The sequence below is a fragment of the Canis lupus genome, chromosome 12 (assembly GCF_003254725.2).
Source record: "Canis lupus dingo isolate Sandy chromosome 12, ASM325472v2, whole genome shotgun sequence".
Lineage (NCBI taxonomy): Eukaryota > Metazoa > Chordata > Mammalia > Carnivora > Canidae > Canis > Canis lupus.
Window position 1 is genome coordinate 31,827,917 of NC_064254.1, and position 17,990 is coordinate 31,845,906.

At 34.6% G+C, this 17,990-nt stretch overlaps 1 protein-coding gene and 1 long non-coding RNA gene across 5 annotated transcripts in view; one reads left to right on the forward strand and one right to left on the reverse strand.

Moving 5' to 3' along the window:
- The window catches only part of ADGRB3 (adhesion G protein-coupled receptor B3), a 717,179-nt gene that overhangs the window by 296,336 nt on the left and 402,853 nt on the right, over positions 1–17,990 (forward strand). For all 4 annotated transcript variants that reach the window (XM_025444944.3, XM_025444946.3, XM_025444947.3 and 1 more), the window contains 2 exons: positions 9,407–9,571; positions 10,024–10,188. In XM_025444944.3, coding sequence (XP_025300729.1) covers positions 9,407–9,571; positions 10,024–10,188 — 330 coding nt within the window. The remainder of the gene's footprint in view (positions 1–9,406; positions 9,572–10,023; positions 10,189–17,990) is intronic.
- LOC112658712 (uncharacterized) lies at positions 8,264–15,817 on the reverse strand. Its single transcript, XR_003135910.3, has 3 exons — positions 15,703–15,817; positions 14,314–14,373; positions 8,264–10,224 (listed from the first exon to the last, which is right to left on the reverse strand). It is a non-coding gene; the product is annotated as an uncharacterized LOC112658712 (long non-coding RNA).

Sequence of the window (17,990 nt, forward strand, 5' to 3'; positions counted from 1 at the left end):
TAAATTTTAGTTCCTTTAAAATGTTTCAATGCTTTTTTACCTGTACTTAATAATTTCACCCATTTTTCAGAGAGAAGTCCTTATAATGCTGTTATTTAGGTTGTTGAAACATTCAAACAAAAAACAAATACCTAAAAAATGAAAAAGATTGATTGCAAAAGATTGCACTCAAGGGGCTTACAACTTATGAGAGAAAATACAGACATAGAAATGATAGAATCTCCCAGGAACTAGCCAATACATATTTTAGAAGAAGAGAGACATGAGTGGCAAATGGCAAAAGCTATAATGGCAAAGACCAATATAAATAACCATTTATCTACTCCTGGGAGACTTTTTCATTGGCCATTCTGCATGCAAGCAACATAGCTGAGATCCTGGGAATGTGCTCCAAACATATTATCCAGCTCACCTTCCATCCCATTTGTACTCTCAATTCCCCAAGGTAATATCTTGTATTGAGGATATCCTGTAATGAAGCAGTGATACAGTTCCTCTGGAAATTTTAACTATCTAAAACATCTTGAGACTGTGAAAGTCCCCCAAAATGTACATAAGCAACAGTCATCACAAGCTTGTTCCCTTTTACTTTAGATAAGACAACTAGGTTCCTGTATCAGGAATATCCATTTAAATATGTAGTAGTTATATTTACTCCTAGAACTTAATGAGTTCTATAAATTATGAATATAACTTGTACAATTCAATATTAATGTAATTATGAATATTAGGGAGTCAAAATTATGATTCCTTATTTGCAAATCACTCCCAGAAAATCTATTTATGAAATCAGTTATGTTCTGTTATTTCTATCTCTCTATAAACATACAGACTAGTACATAGACATGCACACACACACACACACACACAAACACACACACATAAATGCCCTGTCTTTTTTCCAAAGATTTGAGCAAGCTTATACAAATTTTAGATTTTTTTTTTACTGCTGAGCTGTGACACTTACAGAGAGTCAAATATAGTTCATTCTTATTTGTCCATCGAGTGTGAAAAAAATACATAATATGGGGAAACTAAAAGTGATAACTAACTATAGAATTTCTTTTAATATATTAGTTTTTATTACTTCTTTTACCTTGGTTAATCCCCATCAGTATAAAGATAAAAATGGCACTGATCAGCTAAAATGTTATCAACCATTTTTCTCATAGTCTACTTTTCATGAACTTTCAAGGAGTAAAGTGCTTGGAGGTCAAGAAATAGGAATGCTAAACTATTAGAATTCATATAAGAAAACTCATTTTTCTAATTTGACATAATTTTTTATCACTGAAATGGTAACCACATGTGTTTTAAAGCTAGTTTTGTTTTAAAATATTATACTGTCACTGGAATCACTTTAAGACCATTAGAATTTTGTCTTTCTTTTGTGTAGGTCTTTAAATTTGGGAAATTATGTTTATATTATTTGTAGCTGGCCTAGCTCATATTCTCCCATGGATCTATATTGGGTACTTTATAAATTTATTATGTGTTGTTTCTATTATTTCCATTCTTGAATTTACTTATATCATAAAAAATGTAAAACTCTTACCATATTGTATCCCAATTTCTTTTCTATTTCAAAGGGGATTCGAATAGCTATGATTTTTTAAAAAAAATATTTTATATTTAACCAAACATATTGACATTATGCTTTTGAAATATATAAGATTTATTCAGTGTAAACATTTGGAATCTTAAAACTAACTGTCTCATAGCTAAATTCAGGTGCCTTCACTTTATATAAAAGCATCATCATATGTCAGCAAGATGTAAGGCACTACTGAGAAGACTATAGAGTCCCTGATCTCAAGAAATTTGTGATCTCTTCAAAGGATTCAGACATAAGCACGTGAAAAGTTAAATGCAGCTCTGATAAACACATATAAAGATTCCACTTCAGTGGAGAGAGGGGATAATTTGATAACTCAGTGATTTCAGCCTACATTTCTTGTAGACATCCAACCTGAGATCCTGGAGACATCTTAAGGTATAAAACTGTGATAGACAGTATATCATTAATAAATAAAACAGGCCAAGACCTATACACTTGATTCCCTTTGGCTAGGGAATTGCCAAAGAACCAGAGAACAGAGGAAACAATTGAAACAGAACAATTGAAACAACAAATTGGGTACCAACTCACCAACTCTGCAAGACCTGACCATGTGGCTTGTGGTAAAGGGCAATGATATTTTAGTGTGGGATCACGTCAGAATGGCATTCCAGCATCATGCTTTTAAGAAATACATATTATTACCATAATGAAGTGGATGCTATGTAGGGCCGATGTGTATTGTCCATATCAAACAATGAAATATGTTTTATTTATACAAATTCTGACATCAACTTTAAGGTAGATGACATCCTGTTTTCATCAGGTACTTTCCTTAGTCAATGTCCAACTTTCTCCCACTTCTTTTGAGGTGAGGGAAACCTATCTGCCTGGGATCCAAATAAGGAGAGAGGAAAGAAAGGAAAGGGTTTCTATGGTATTTTCTAGTATGAATTATCAGTTATTAATGTGTACCATGTCCAAGAACAGATACCATTGTTGATGGAGGGAGGTGGGTGAGAGATAAAAGCGAACAACAAAAAGTATTTACTATGACTCATTCCTTGACTATAAACATAATGTTACCCCATGTTCCTCCCTTTCTTATCTATACTAATAGTTAAATGTGATATTATGGAAGGGTGTGTGTATGTATGTGTATGTCCAATGGTCTTTGTGGTCTGTTTTTATCTCACAAAATGTATAATTTCTGGCAGTCCATATTTTCTCTTTTCTCTGAATTTTCATTTCAATCCCTAATCAAACATCAAATTCATAGTTATATAAATTAGTATATATGAGGAAATTTTCTTTCATTGCCTGTTTATCTCTCTGTGCAACTTTGTACTGGTAGCATCGAATACATTACTATTGAATGGATTTTCTTGATGGGCATATCCAAATTTTTAGTTATCATCTCCTCCAAGAATTACAGAACATTTTCTGGGTATGTATTTAATAAAACATTGACGTAATGTGGCAGAACTTGGACTTTCACAAGAGAACACTTACTTAAATTTAAGTGTCATCTTTTAATATCTGTGTTAATCCTCTGATTCTTAATCTCTTCATCTATAAAATGGGGACGATAGCATACCCATTTTACAGAACTTGTGAGATGCTGTAAGAATCTGAACAGCAAATCGTATATAAGTTTCAGTATTATTATTGTGTCGGTACCCTATAGTCAAATACCATCTGGATGACACTTGTACTTAGGCAAGTTGGACTCACTATGCTTGGCATTGAGGGAAAATGAACATAGGCAATGGTGGAGCATCTCATTAAGAGAGTGTTAGAAAGATTTATTAAGAGTTTGCGCTTGCTTGGGGTGATTTTAAGGAGGGTTTTAGGAAGTGGGACTTTGTTCTGGATTTAAGAATGTCTGAAAAAAAAAAAGAATGTCTGGATGGGGGAAAAATCTGTTATTAGGTATCTTAATGAATTATCCAGGAGGAGGGAAAACTTGCTTTAATTCGTGAAGAAGTGGCAGTCACTCATATTAGCTGAGAGAAGATAATGTTTGGAACTCTGGGTTAAGCTGTGACCTTGTTTCATTTCATCTCACTTTATCAGGGTCTCAGAGTGACCTTGTTTGCTCTTAATGTTCTCTGTGATGGTTTTAGATCCAACAGGAGATAACACAGCCTTGCTATGAGCACCAAGCAAGCAGCTAACAACATTGAGTCTAGCTGTAAGTGTCAGACCAGTTCCTGGATGTCACTTTAATAGTGATTCCTCCTCTAGGGTGATTTAATCATGTTACCTGCTTTTGTTTTAATGTTTTTGATTTTTATTAATATTATTAAATGGAGAAAGAAAAGTGTTAGAGATAATGGAATGCTTACATTTTCCTAGGGAGACCCTCTTAAAATTATATAGATGTGTATCCCCAAAATAAAATTGATATAGCCTTTTACAAAATTAAATACTTTAGGGAAAATAAAATCTCAAAATCTTAGTTCAAGGCCTCAAGGTTTATAGTAATTTTCTTTGTAGTGTGTTACTTTTCTTCCCCCTATAGTTGAAAGATGGAAGGAACCAGTGATTCAAATTTGGTCCTCTTTGTTTCAGTTTTGACAGTTCTTATTCTGATATAATTTGTGTAGTAAAGTACAAATAATATAGAATATAGGGATCAGTAATAATTGAATAACAGATTGAAGGCTGAAAGAAATGAAAGAATTATTGACAAATTAGTTTTCATTTATAGGCTGAAAGAAGTAGAAATGAATTTAATTAAATGATTCAGTGGCAAACACAGTGGTCTGGAATTCACAAGACATGGATTAATGTTCAGTCTCAGTCTTTAATTATAAATATTTACTTAAGCAACATATTCATCTTCTCTGTACCTCAATTTTCTCATTTGCAAAATGGAGCCAGAATTCATTACCCTGCTATATCAGAGGATTGTCACATGATTAAAAATAGGTGACTGATTCTTGAAAAGTATAAAACCACATAAAGTGGAGGATGTTTATCTTGATTTTCATGATAATATTACTTGAACAGTAAAGGATTTGGAAAAAATAGGTAAAATTAATTCAGGATATTATGATAGATTTTGAGCTCTGTTTCTTATGGACAGCCTTAATCATAGACTCAAAGAGATTTGTAGAAGAGGGCTTTAAATTTTTCCCTTCTACCCTTCAAAGACTTCTATCTAGTTGAAGAATCAAAAACTCAAAGTTTTATTACACGTGCACAGTGGTCCAATAGTGAAATTGAGACCTAAAGAAATAACCCAGGCAGGCAGTTTTGATACTTTTAGACAGACAATAAATCTGTAAGGAATTAGCAGAACATAGAAAACTTAATTTTAGGAGCTTCAATTAATAAGGAATTCTAAACAGAATTTGGGCCAAGGTAGTGAATTAGAAAAAGTAACAAGAGTTATTTACATAGTCTTCTAGGCTCTAAAGTTCCTATCCCTGGTGATAAGGAGGTCTCTTTACCCCCTAGCATAGGGAGCGTACCTTGCACATGGGAGATTTTGCTTCTCACTTTCTGGATACAAAGGACAGGGGCATTGGCTGTTTCTTAAGTAATCTTTATTTAAAATAATCAATAGATCAGAGTGGTACATTTGTGAGTGGCCTGACTTTGGCCCATACAGATTACTTCTACATCGTTTATACACTAGGGAGAAGTACATATATAAGGGCTTATGCCAGTCTGTGGGGCTGAGCTGTGCCACACTGTTGAGTCCTGCATTTGAGAAATGTGTTCCTGTGAATCCAGAACCTTGAGAGAGATCCTGTCAGGTTGTATTTTTTCAGGTATATTCATAGTCTCTTACAAAACCTAAGAAGAATGAAAGAATAACCCAAAGATGGGCCTCAGGAACACAGCTGGACCCAAACCCCTTGTTATCCAAAGTAAGAGGCTTCAGTCTCCTGTGGACCTAAAATTTGATTCCTCAGCAAGTAGGAGGGGGTGATGTCCCCACAGTCCCTCTGCGGGAACCCTTCCTGTGAGGACCATGAACAGGAAGATGCTAAACATTTGCCTGACCTTGGTTCAAAAGTCTCTGGTTGTCTCTGCATGAGAATGTTAGAATTTGAAACTCAAATACTGCCTCATTAACCTGTTCTTTAATTAATTTGCATTTTGTCTTCTTAACTTTCTGGTCTACTGTACTAATGGTCTAATGTCACTTTGTGTCATTTCAGATTTTTAGCATTGTTCTGGTGATCTTTCAGTGTTTAGTTTATATGATTTTTAAAAAATTGTATCTTTATTAATCCTGGCTTGCTTTCTTCTACTATTTGATATTTTTTTTCTCTAGCAAATTTTGTCTTAACTTACTTTCCAACTATTTATTCTTCTTAGCCTTATCACAATGACTTGCCTCTATTTTAAATTCTAATTTTTTAAATGATATTTCATTTTGATTTTTCCCCTTTCGTGATTTATTTTAAAATGACAAACGCCCGTCTTGGCATATGCCCAAAGCCAAGAGGTTGACTTTTGACATTTCAGTGTTAATACCATCAAGAGATCTTTCCAGTTCCCTGAGTAACTCTCAACTCAGTAAAAATTTGAGCTTTCCAAATTTGCCATCACTAAATCAGATAGCCTCCATACCACAGGACAGAACTCTTCTCCTCAAACCCTCTACCCGCCAATGGTAGCCTTATCAGTCAGCAATAATCAACCCAAAAGAGTTGCCAAAATGATAGTTTTATTATCCAAAATATTCATGGCTTTATCTTGTGGCTATTGTTCTCCATCTGATTCTGTATTGTCATAGTTATTGCTAAAGATGTGAAAATTGACTGAAACACAGTATTTTCATTAAAACATATTTGAATTTAATTAGGCCTCTGTACATGGAAGACAGGTGAACACAATTGTAACTCTATATATGGCAGGAGAAAGTTCATATAACAAAGTAAACCCCAGGAATCTAGCAATTTAGCCTTTACAATTTTAATTATTCTGGATCCAGAAAATCTAGTAATGTGTCACATTGCTGAAGTGAAACTTTAACTGTCCCCAGGGTTACATTGTGGTATAAGGAAACACATTACGTGATGGTAAGACGGGCTAATCTCTCAGCATTCTCCTGGCTTCAAAACACAGCCTTATTATTCTCTATTCTTAGTCACCTTTGTAGGATGGTTCATAAAGTAATAGACATTTGGAGTTTCTAAATTGAAAAATGACACTATAAAAAATCCAACTGGAAATTCTTATGATGGAAACGCAAAGAAATTGAAAAAGTCTAAGAAGGTGTTAACCTAGCTGCACATTATAGAAGAAATTATGTACTTTAATGCAATATTAACAAGCAGTGTTCCAGAAAAGGGGGTGAAAAAAGGAAAAGAGAAGAGGGATGATTGCATTTCAAATACATTTGGGAGGTATAGTTTCAAATGAAGTTAATTTAATGTAGGACTTCCAGCATTATGATCATGTCATCACAAATTCAATGTGTTCAAAATAGACATTTTGATTTCAGGGCTATAAAATCCCTGACCTATTTGAATCCAATTCTAGCCCAGTTCAGTAAAAGGGTCCACCATTTACCTGTTTTAGTAAGCCGGAAACCTAAAAGTTAACCTTGATTCTCTGGTTTTCTATACCTTTCTACCAACCTATCAGCTCTATGTTTGGAAAATAACGCAAATTCAACCACTTCTTTCTATGTCGATTGATGATACCATAATCTATCATACTATCACCTTTGTCTGGGCTACCATATAGTCCCCTAACAAGTCCTGGCCTTTTCTCTTTTTTGGAAGACTCAAAACTTTCTTGACCTGAGGACTGCTCTTGTGTGAAGATTTTCCAGATCTTCATACTTCTGGCTCCTGTTAGTGACTCGGGACTCGGCTCTCATGTGTTTTTTCCGGAGAGCCGTGGATGAGCATACCCTATCACATTGCTCTCTTTAATTACATTGTCTTTTTAACAGTTCTGGCAGAAACTCTCTTGTTCATTCATTTATTTACTTGTTTACCATCTGTCTCCACCACCCCCTCAGAGTATATGTTCCATGAGAACAGAGCTTGGCGAGTCTTTATCACCACAGTTGTCCCAGAGTCTAGTAGAGTCACAGTGTAGCTTCTTTGTCATTCTTTACCTACAAGTGCATTAGAAGAGGTTCGGAGTGTTTCCATTTTCCCAAATTATTGGTAATGCTTTTCTGACCAAATAACAAAAGGTTAATTATCTTCAATAGGAACACAGTTTTAGAAAGAAAGCTTTGAAGTATTTTCAAATTTTTTGATTTGCAATGATTCTGGGGTATATCTCTTACATATGATGGAAGTCTGTAGTATACAGGGATGGGTAGATGGTAGGGAGGAGGGTTGAGTTTCTCTGTTGTCTCCATACCCAGCCAAGTAAAGAGCAAACCTGAATGCAAGGGCTGAAGGATTCCCAGTTAAGCATCCAATAAACAAACAAAAAAAGCAGTCTCTTTATTCCTCGTAGTACTTAGATAAGTGGTTATAAAAATGTATATTAAGCAGATCATGTGATGAATAGTTTTTATTTTTAAATATCTCAGCATTTATACCTGAAATATAATGCATATGTTCTTCTTGGAAATGCTTAATTTATAATATTCCATTGATTCACTAGCCTTCTCTTGTTTGTCTGGCAAATGGACTACACAGCCAATAAGAATTGTATCAAATACTTTTAATAAAGTGAAATGCTAAAATTACATGAATGGGATGATTAAATTGACATTTTGTGATTTTTTAATCTCACAAAGGGTTTATTAAGTAGATCTAGATACCTATTAAACAATCTTCTTTCTTAATAGCTACTTTCAAAGCCTGAAATTAGGCTGACAGCACTTACACATATTCTGCTAAGCTTTTTGGTTTGTTTGGATGGGTGGATAGGTTTTCACAGCAGTATCATCTTATGTTGGAACTTTGGATTTATGATGAATTCTTTTTCACTATAATGAAACTAAGTACCATGGAATGACATGGGGAAAAGTAGACAGTCATATATGAGTGCATTTATAACACTTATATTCTAGTTTATGCATTCTAAATTGGGTAAATATTTTTGCCTGATTCCTTTGCATACTTACATTTTGTGGCCTATGGGATTATGCCTTTGTGAATGCTGTCTCTGTTGTCTTAATTATCCAAATCTTACCATATTAATCTAACATAATTATCCCTAAGTAGTTATGATGTGCCATCTGAAAGGCTTTATGTACCATATTAAGATGTTACTGCTTTTAACCTTTTATTTACTTATTTGTCTGCATAATGTATTCTTCTACTAAATTACAAGATTTTTGAGGGTGGGATTCATAATCTTTTAATTTCTGTATTTCTCATAACATTTATTACATTATCCCTTATTATTCTTCAAGGCTTGTCTGAAAATTTGCTTTGTCAAGGAAGACTCCCCAGGCCCTCCAAGCTCTTAAAATGTCTTTAAATTATCCTTTGAAGCAGCACTATATAATTAATTTAACATGTTATTAAGTGCTTAACTCGTTATAGGGGTTTCTTCTTTAAAACATGAGCTCTATGAGTTATTGGTCAGTATTTATTTCATTCACTGCTCTGTGTACTTGCCTCCTAGCCCAAGGTCTTGCATTATTGACTAATCAATACGTATTTTGAAGCAATAAGTGGCTCAAAAGAGATATTGGATACATAAAAGGAAATAGAAGTGAGAAAATAAGGTAATAGTAGTTTGGGGGGTAGGGTAGTAAAAGAATCTAGTGCCAGTATGATTTTCCATTGTATTCACTGAGAGTCCCTTGGTTGGGACTCATCTCCAAGGTTAATTTTACTTGTACTTTCTCTACAGCCTTCTCTATTGGAATATCTCCTTACAGTGTCTCTCTATCTGCTTTGGCAGTTGATGGACAGTGGCAAGAGTGGAGTCCATGGAGTCAGTGCTCAGTGACATGCTCGAATGGGACCCAGCAGAGAAGCAGGCAGTGTACTGCAGCAGCTCATGGGGGCTCTGAATGCAGAGGGCCATGGGCAGAAAGCAGAGAGTGCTATAACCCTGAGTGTACAGGTGAGGCCTGATCACTACATTTAAAGAATGCCTGCCATTTATAAAATGTGACAGAACCATGTGAGGCAGTCATGGAATAATTAGATAATTATGTAATTCTGGTAAATGAAATCAATTGTACTAGAGCTCATTCTACTATATGTCACAGTAATAAAGCAACAAAATTCTGGAGATTCTTAGATTAAATCTAGATTAAGTTGATCCAGGTCAGCACTGAACTTGCACTTTTTACAAATAAGTTTCAGTGTCCATTTGAAGATTCTGACAAACTTATATAAACTTGTGACACTCACAGTGCTCTATCTTTGACTAGCAAGTCAAATGTTTGAATAGGGCTTATTCATCGTGGTAGACTAATAAAAACTAAACAAACAATAATGGTCCTCAGATTTTCAAATTCCTAAAACAGTTGCAGTAGGCTACTGCCATTGACCATGACACATTTCTTTCAGCAAATGGTCAGTGGAATCAGTGGGGTCATTGGAGCGGATGTTCCAAATCCTGTGATGGCGGCTGGGAAAGGCGAATGAGGACTTGTCAAGGTGCTGCAGTAACAGGGCAGCAATGTGAAGGCACAGGTGAAGAAGTGAGAAGATGCAGTGAGCAACGTTGTCCTGGTGAGAATGAACTGAGATGATCCTAATGGAAATATTCTGTTATTAAAAAAAAAAAAAGGGAGTAAAATAAAACTATCATCATTAAGGGCAACATTTCCTCAGTTGGAGGACTGCTAACAATAAGTGGCAATTTATTTGTTTCCATAACCTATGAGGTTTCCTCTGTTTATGTGTCATAGACTATTTCTTCCGTGGGTTTTTAAATTATTTGCTGCAAAATCACGTTGAAAAATGTAACAATACGAAGGAAGCCACATTGAACAATAACATACCTAGATAGGATTTAAATTGGTTTGGGGAACAATTTTTTTCACTATGTTCATGAAATATTTGTTTACTGAGAACACAAAACCAGTTGCCTTAGATTATTCATAGTAGAAATAGAAAGACGTGGTAGATAGCTAAGTGAGAAAATAAAGGGATGCTTTTGAAATTTAGAAACTTTTAAAATCTGCTGTTAATCCAGCTCCACGTAGGACTTTGGACATCCCTATTTCCTTGCCCTTGTGCCATTTTCTACTACAAGGCACACATTTTAAAATGAAAATCTAAGGTCTTAATTAGTAGTGAAAGAATGGAAATACTGCTACAATAAAGGATCTTACATATAAGCATAGAAAAAAAAAGGCAAGGTCAAAAACTGCCCAGATTATTGATCATCTATTATTTAAAAAATCATTAATGATAAATTCCTTCCAAATTGTGCATACATTCCATAAGTATTATTGATCTATTGAGAACTCAAATAAATGAAAATTAGGATTTTAGAATGATATCATAGGCAAAATTGTTATAAACATGCTAGAAAGATGATAGGGTGAAATTTCTAAGTTTCACTGCTGGGTATAAAGCAAGTGCTGAACTGAAAGCATTTGAAGACCCTGTTAGAGTCCATGTGCTGCAAGTAATGCTTTGTAGGCAGGCTAGCTTCTCTCCTCTGACTGTGTGGTTCCAGTAGGTATGGAAAGAACAGGTATTTGAGGTTCCTTTTCAGTTCAGAAAGCAGTGGATTTCTGTCTCTACCAAACGTGACTACATCAATTTAGAGAACAACAACAACAAAACAAGTCATTCTAAGTGATATCCCTGAGTCAAAACTTTGTATTTCTCCATAGTCAGAATTCAGTCAGTCCATACTGGACTCTAACAGTAACAATATGTCAAGAGGATTTTTTTAGAGCTTAGAAAAGATCTAAAATTAGCTTTGTTAATTCTTAAGGCCAAATCATTCAAAACTATAAGAAGGAACCAACAAATAGGATTTTGTTGAGGAGACCTACCAAAGGTAAGTACTGTGAAATTCCTCCTGGGGTGCATAAGAATTAAGTATTAAACAAGAACATTATATGACCAGGAAGAAATTCCATTAGGACAGTAGTCATAATTAAATAAGACCCTTGGGATCCCTGGGTGGCGCAGCGGTTTGGCGCCTGCCTTTGGCTCAGGGCGTGATCCTGGAGACCCAAGATCGAATCCCGCGTCGGGCTCCCGGTGCATGGAGCCTGCTTCTCCCTCTGCCTATGTCTCTGCTTCTCTCTCTCTCTGTGACTATCATAAATAAATAAATAAAAAAAAACTTAAAAAAAAATAAATAAATAAATAAGACCCTTTTAATACTTGAAGGTATCTAAACTAGTGTAAGCATACCAATGTTCATAACTGGTCTTTTAAAACTGTCTTTCATCTGTGTACATAGAGTTAAAATGGTGTTGCTGCAGTCATATTTACAAAGATTGCCACCTGCTGTTTAAAAAACATTTTACGTATCTATTTACTAAAAGGATATTATACCTTATATGCTAGGTTTGTTTGCTGGCTTTCATGATTTAAGGCAGTTTGAAAAACCGTCATATAAAGCTATAATTATTTTATATTTTATGTATGTTATATATTGGTGGTGTATATTGTGGTATATATACATTTGGTATTAACCTTAACATTTTCATTTTATTCTCTTCAATAATATTTGAAATCTTTTAAAACTACCAAGTATATAAATAACATTTTCAAACTAAAATGAATTATTGAATCAGCTAAATAATTTACAAACTAGTGCTTATACAGGAATAGAGTGAATTAATATATTACCAAGCTTTTGAAAATATCCTAAACCGGTACCTGTATATGAATCAGCATTATCCATCAAAAATTATTCATTTCAAATATGTCCCTGCCTCTGTATAGAGTGTTTTTTACCAAGATAAAGATTTCTTTTCTGTTTATCCTCTATCTTTTCTACGTGCAGTCATCTCATTCCCACATTATTTTGTCAAGAGAGCAGGATTTATAAATAACTCCGTTTTCCATAGTGGATTTGATTTATATATTGGCATTCCAACTCTGCACAATCACTTCTCTGTGGTCAATATATATTATTTTTGTGTCCAGTGTACTGGACTCTGAGAGTAATGACATGTCAGTAGGATTTTTCAGACCTTAAAAAAGATCTAAAATTAGTTTTGTTAATTCTTAAGGCCATGTGAACTCAAAATGATAAGAAGCAATCCTAATTTCCACATTATATTGCTCCAAATTCTCATATTGACAATATAAATTGAGAAGACTTTTAAATTTTTTCAATAGTTACTAAGGCATTTTTCTATTTTTGTCACTGACAAAGCCTGAAAAAATGTTTCTTTTAAAACGATGTGTTTTTTTCCTAGTATTATTTTTCATACTGTTTATTCTTAATTTTTCTTCAGATTGCTGGAAACTACAGTATTTATTTTTATGCTTCACTTAATTTGGATGCAAAACAAATTAATCAAGTTTGCCAAGAGATCCTCTGTTGTCAGGAAGGAGAAATATAATATACGCACATCTTTGTCTGGATAATTAATGACAATAAAGATTAATCATCTGGATTTAATCAAAAGCTGTTACGATGTGTACTAAAAATGGAAAATGAAAAATATTTTTCCCAAAATAAGATTTTTTTGCTGGTAAATAGATAAAGTATACTTATTAAAAAGAGCTTCATTACCAAAAATATGATGTTTTGTCTTCATAAGAAAAGAGAATTAGAGGAATGAAAAAGTTATATATGTATATTTTAAATAGTTTGTTGAAGAATAGAGTAGCTACAAGAGAGAAAAATGCCTAATTTTTTAATTGTCCAAATTCACCAAATAATGATTTCATTGATTTCAATCTCATTGTTCATCTAGACTTTGAAGGTTAAAATAGTAGAAAGGTAATAGCTTCTCAGAATTTGTGTTGCTAAAGTTTGAAAACATACTATTTTTAGGCTCTGTATTTTTTCCCAAATATTTCCCTGGTTAATATCCTTCAGAAGGCAAATGCTACTGATATGGATTGGCCTATGTAACCTTGCAGGCTTCCTGGGAACCTCCTTGCTCTGTTCCCAGGAGAGGGGCTGACTATTCATATAGCACCAATTCTTGGATCTACTATTCTTTAGTCATTAGGAGTAATGCTAGTTGGGATGTACCATTCATGGGTAGAATTTAATCTTAATTTATACATAAAATGTCCTTTTGGAGTTACAGTTGCTTTACTGCATGCAAATGGTGAATGAATATTTTCACAGGTTGAATGTGCTGAGAAATACTTGGGAAATAAGAGATCCATATCATAATATATACAGTAATAGCAACTTAGACAAGAGATGTAGCAATGATTGTGATATTTAACTCTTTAGTATTCATACCAAAGCTAGTCAACGGTAATGTTTGTAATCCCAAACTTGTCTTAAATATTGTACTGCATTCATATTGGAATTTGTGCCCTGTGATAGGGTGACTATAAGCCCCCTCCCCACTTAGGAGAAATGCCATTCTGAGACTGACTGTTCCTTATCTCTGTAAGGTTGCTGTCCAATGGGATTATGTCTTCTCTGAAGACCAAGAGAGATTTCATTTAGTTTCTGATTGATTTTCTTTTAATTTAGCTTTGGTAGGAAGAATCACAAAGCTTGCTTATTTTGAGCTCATGTCGTCTTTGAATGCCTCTACTCATTGTCTGAACTTGTGCTTTCAAATTTTAGCACACCTAAGAATCACCCAGAGAGCTTGTTAAAACACAGGTTCCTAAAACCAAACCCCCGAGATTCTGATTCAGTAGGTCCAGTATGGGCCTTCAAATTTGCATTTCTAACAAACTCACATGTGATGTTGATGATACTGCAGATTACCCTTTGCAGATTAACCTTTGGGTTGCAGTGGCCTATAGTAAAAACAAATAAGTAAATAAATAAATAAATAAGTAAAAATTAGGTGATAAAATTAACAAAAAGGTGGAAAACAGTCCTCCACCTCAGCTACACTGGTCAAAATTGAGATCTCTACTAAACAAGATTGTAGAATTTTATTTTGTCATACCATTTCACAAATAATGAGGGATTGTTCCTGTAGTAAATTAATACAGGCAATCTGTTTCAAGTATCCCTAACCAACTCATTCTTCAACCAAAGTAAGATCTCTTTATAGTTGTTACTTAAAAATAATAATAATAATAATAATAATAATAATAATAATAATAAAAAATTCGGCTATTGATTAGTTGTTGTGGACCAAAAGAGATGATTTAGTCATTTTCAGATTTTCAGTTTCCAGTTCTTATTGCTCCTGTTCCGTGGAGAGCAGAAGAAACAACGTGGGTATCATTGGAACATGTTTGAAATAGAGCTGTACACTACCAGGACACTAGATATTCGTAGTCCTGCCATCTCTAGCAGCTCTCTTCCTCACTGCCTCTTATCCTCCAGGCTATTAGCTACTATATACTTACACAGGTTTATAATATTTGGACGGGGGCAAGTGTCAGAGAGCAGAATGAGGTCTTAGCTCTGATTGGCTTATTCTTTCCTCAGTTCCCAGTTGGAGGAGTGGTGAATTAATCACCATCACTATGTTTGTCTTTGATAGAGATGAGTTTAACTAGTTAATAAGTCAGCATTATAAATCTTGTGGATTTAGCATTTTAAAGCTAAACGTAATCATTATTAGAAACCCCAATATGTGAGTGTAAAATTTACTTTTTTTAAGGGGAAAAAATGTATACTACTCTATATTGAAATATTCACATACAAATTGGCACCTGCTCTACCTCTTTCATTCCAAACCACAAGAGTAATCACTAATAGTGCTTTTAAGAAGCTCCTACTCCATTGGGATTTTTATTATTTTTCTATCAAACATTATGTGTTTACCCTCTAAGGAATTACATTATTACTTATTCAGTTTCTAAAGGTTAAGGCAGATGTTTTCACTGAAGATTTTTGAACATAGCAAACAATGTTGCACCCAAGTGTTCACACCAGTGATTTGCCTAAAACCAACTACTGAGTTCAGTGTTGAGAGTAGGTGGCACTTGGTATTGACTTCTTTCATCTAAATGTTCTATTTACTCATGCCAAGGCACCTCAGATACATTCTAAAAAATAGGAAAATAAATTAGAACTTGAAGATACTCCATAAGCAAGAGAGAGCACCTATTGTTTAATAAATATCTAAGAAAGTATCTGATCCTCCTCAAAAACATGGGTTTTATTACCTACTCCAGGCTGCAGTTCTGCAACAAATCAGCTTAATTTTATAGGCAGAATTAAGGAAGAACCACTGGAGTCTAAAATATTCCACGTGTATACCAGATAATACTATATGTCCAGTATTCAAACCTGTTGCTATGGAGATAATTATTGTCATAATTTGTCTTATCAGGTTGCTCATCAGTTGAGACTTTGGGAAAAAGTCTCACAGCTTCTGTCACAGCAGAAACCTAAATAACAATTTATTTTAATCTTATATTACCCTACCTGGTCCAATTTAGAAATATTGGGCAATATGCTGATCATTCTCAATTCAAAACAGAAAATTTAAGCAGCACTTTTTACTATCCTTTATTTCTTCATTTCACCTGACATTGCTTTTATAACAAAAAGAAACCTATTTTAGGAACCACTTCATTATTTCTAAATTACTAAAATTAAAAATTAATGCAATTAGTGAAACTACTCTTTGGGTTTAAAGTTTACAAGACACTAAACTTTAGTATTAGTCCTTAATGTTTATCATCCTCACTTATATCCCACTCTTTGTATGTCCTGACTTGTGAACAAACCTAAGATCCTGCCCTGGTGCTCTTTGGTTGCTCTCTCTCCTCCTCTTTCTCTTCAACTATCACTTGTGAACAGTGCCCACAAATCTGCATCTTTATGCCTCATCCATTGCAAACATGTGATAAAGCTTTCCACCTGGGATAGCCCATCATCCTCAGTGTCAGCAGGAGAGCTTTTCTGTCTGACTGCCAAATCTGTCTTGTCAGCTAAAGTCATTTCTAATTCTTACCTTTCCTCATGATGGATTCCACCTCCATGAAATCTTTCTTTAGTGGGCCTGCTTTCTCTTCCTCTGGACACTGCCTGCTAGTGGGGAGGGGCAGTGCGACATAAAGAGCCTGGGATATGGAGTCAAAGTTCGGCTTTGGACCTCAGTGTCCTCATATGCAAAATGGGGATAATAATATGTGCTCGGGATCATTTCAAGTATGAAATTATAAAATGCTATAGGTAATTATAATTATTAAATAATTCCAGTCTAGGGCCTCTTTGTCCAATACCCATATTATTGCAAAAGCCACCTTTTCTAGTCTCTTCCAGATAAGTTTATCTGATTATCCTCCCCTTTTTGTGACCTTCATCATGGACTCTCTCGTTCAAAGAGAAAAAAAAAAAAAAAGTGCTGTGGCTCCTTATGACTCGCCCGATTCACTGCATACTGGAATACCTGGGATTCTACTATCCCCATCTATCAGTTGATTTCCTTTCTAGGGTCATCACTCTCTTCTCATTTACAGATAAAACATATACATAGCATAATGGATCCCATCCCTGGTGACTGGGTATGGAAGCACATATTCTGTCCTTACTCTCTGTTGCTTGCACTGTTATTCACCTGGGCTCCCAAGTATCCCAGTCCTGCTTCCCTCTTCGCCTGGTAACATGGAAGCATCTTGGGAGGTCGGCCCATTAAAAGTGTCTCTTCCTTTAATCATTTTTATTTCTCCCACTATTTCATAGCTGCTTTCTTCTTTGAACCCCTATAGATTTTCTTTGTGCTTCCCATATTATATATTGCTATATTTTATTATTATATATCATTATATCTCTTAACTGGAATTCCAGCCCATTACAGATGAGTTATCTATTTTCAGATTCCCAAAACACCTCTGCATTGAACCTAGTTGAATGTAGGCCATTAGGCATATCATATGCTCTTTTGAATGTTTTTATTCCGTATCATAAACATTGTGATTGGACCATTTGTATAAAGTACAATATACAATAGAAAATACAATGATTTGTGTAAAAGTATGTGAATACAAATTTCAAAATGACTATGATAGTAATGCCTTACATTTTATAATCATTTTACTCTTTCAAAATGCTATTAGTTTACCTAAGTAGAATTTGAATAGTCATTTTTAGCACAATATGCTATTTTTATTTTGTAGTTGCAATTTGTGGCATGAACCTTCCTTCTTTAGAAATAAGTCATTGAGATGTTGGAGGTAAGAAAAATATGTATTTTTATAGTAAGTTACTCAATTTCCCTAAATCTCAGCCCCATATTTAGATCAGAGCTCCTCAAGGCTGTCACATAGCCACCTGTCAGGCTAGGATTGGTCTCAGGTATACGCAAATAGAGATTTTGAAGACCTCAGGGCAGCTGGCAAGACAGGAGGCTGTGGCCTGCGGCCTCCAGCCTAGAGTAGTCTTGCCCGTTACCCTAGTGTGCCTCCAAATGTTACCATTTTCTACATGTTCCATGACCTGGAAAAGG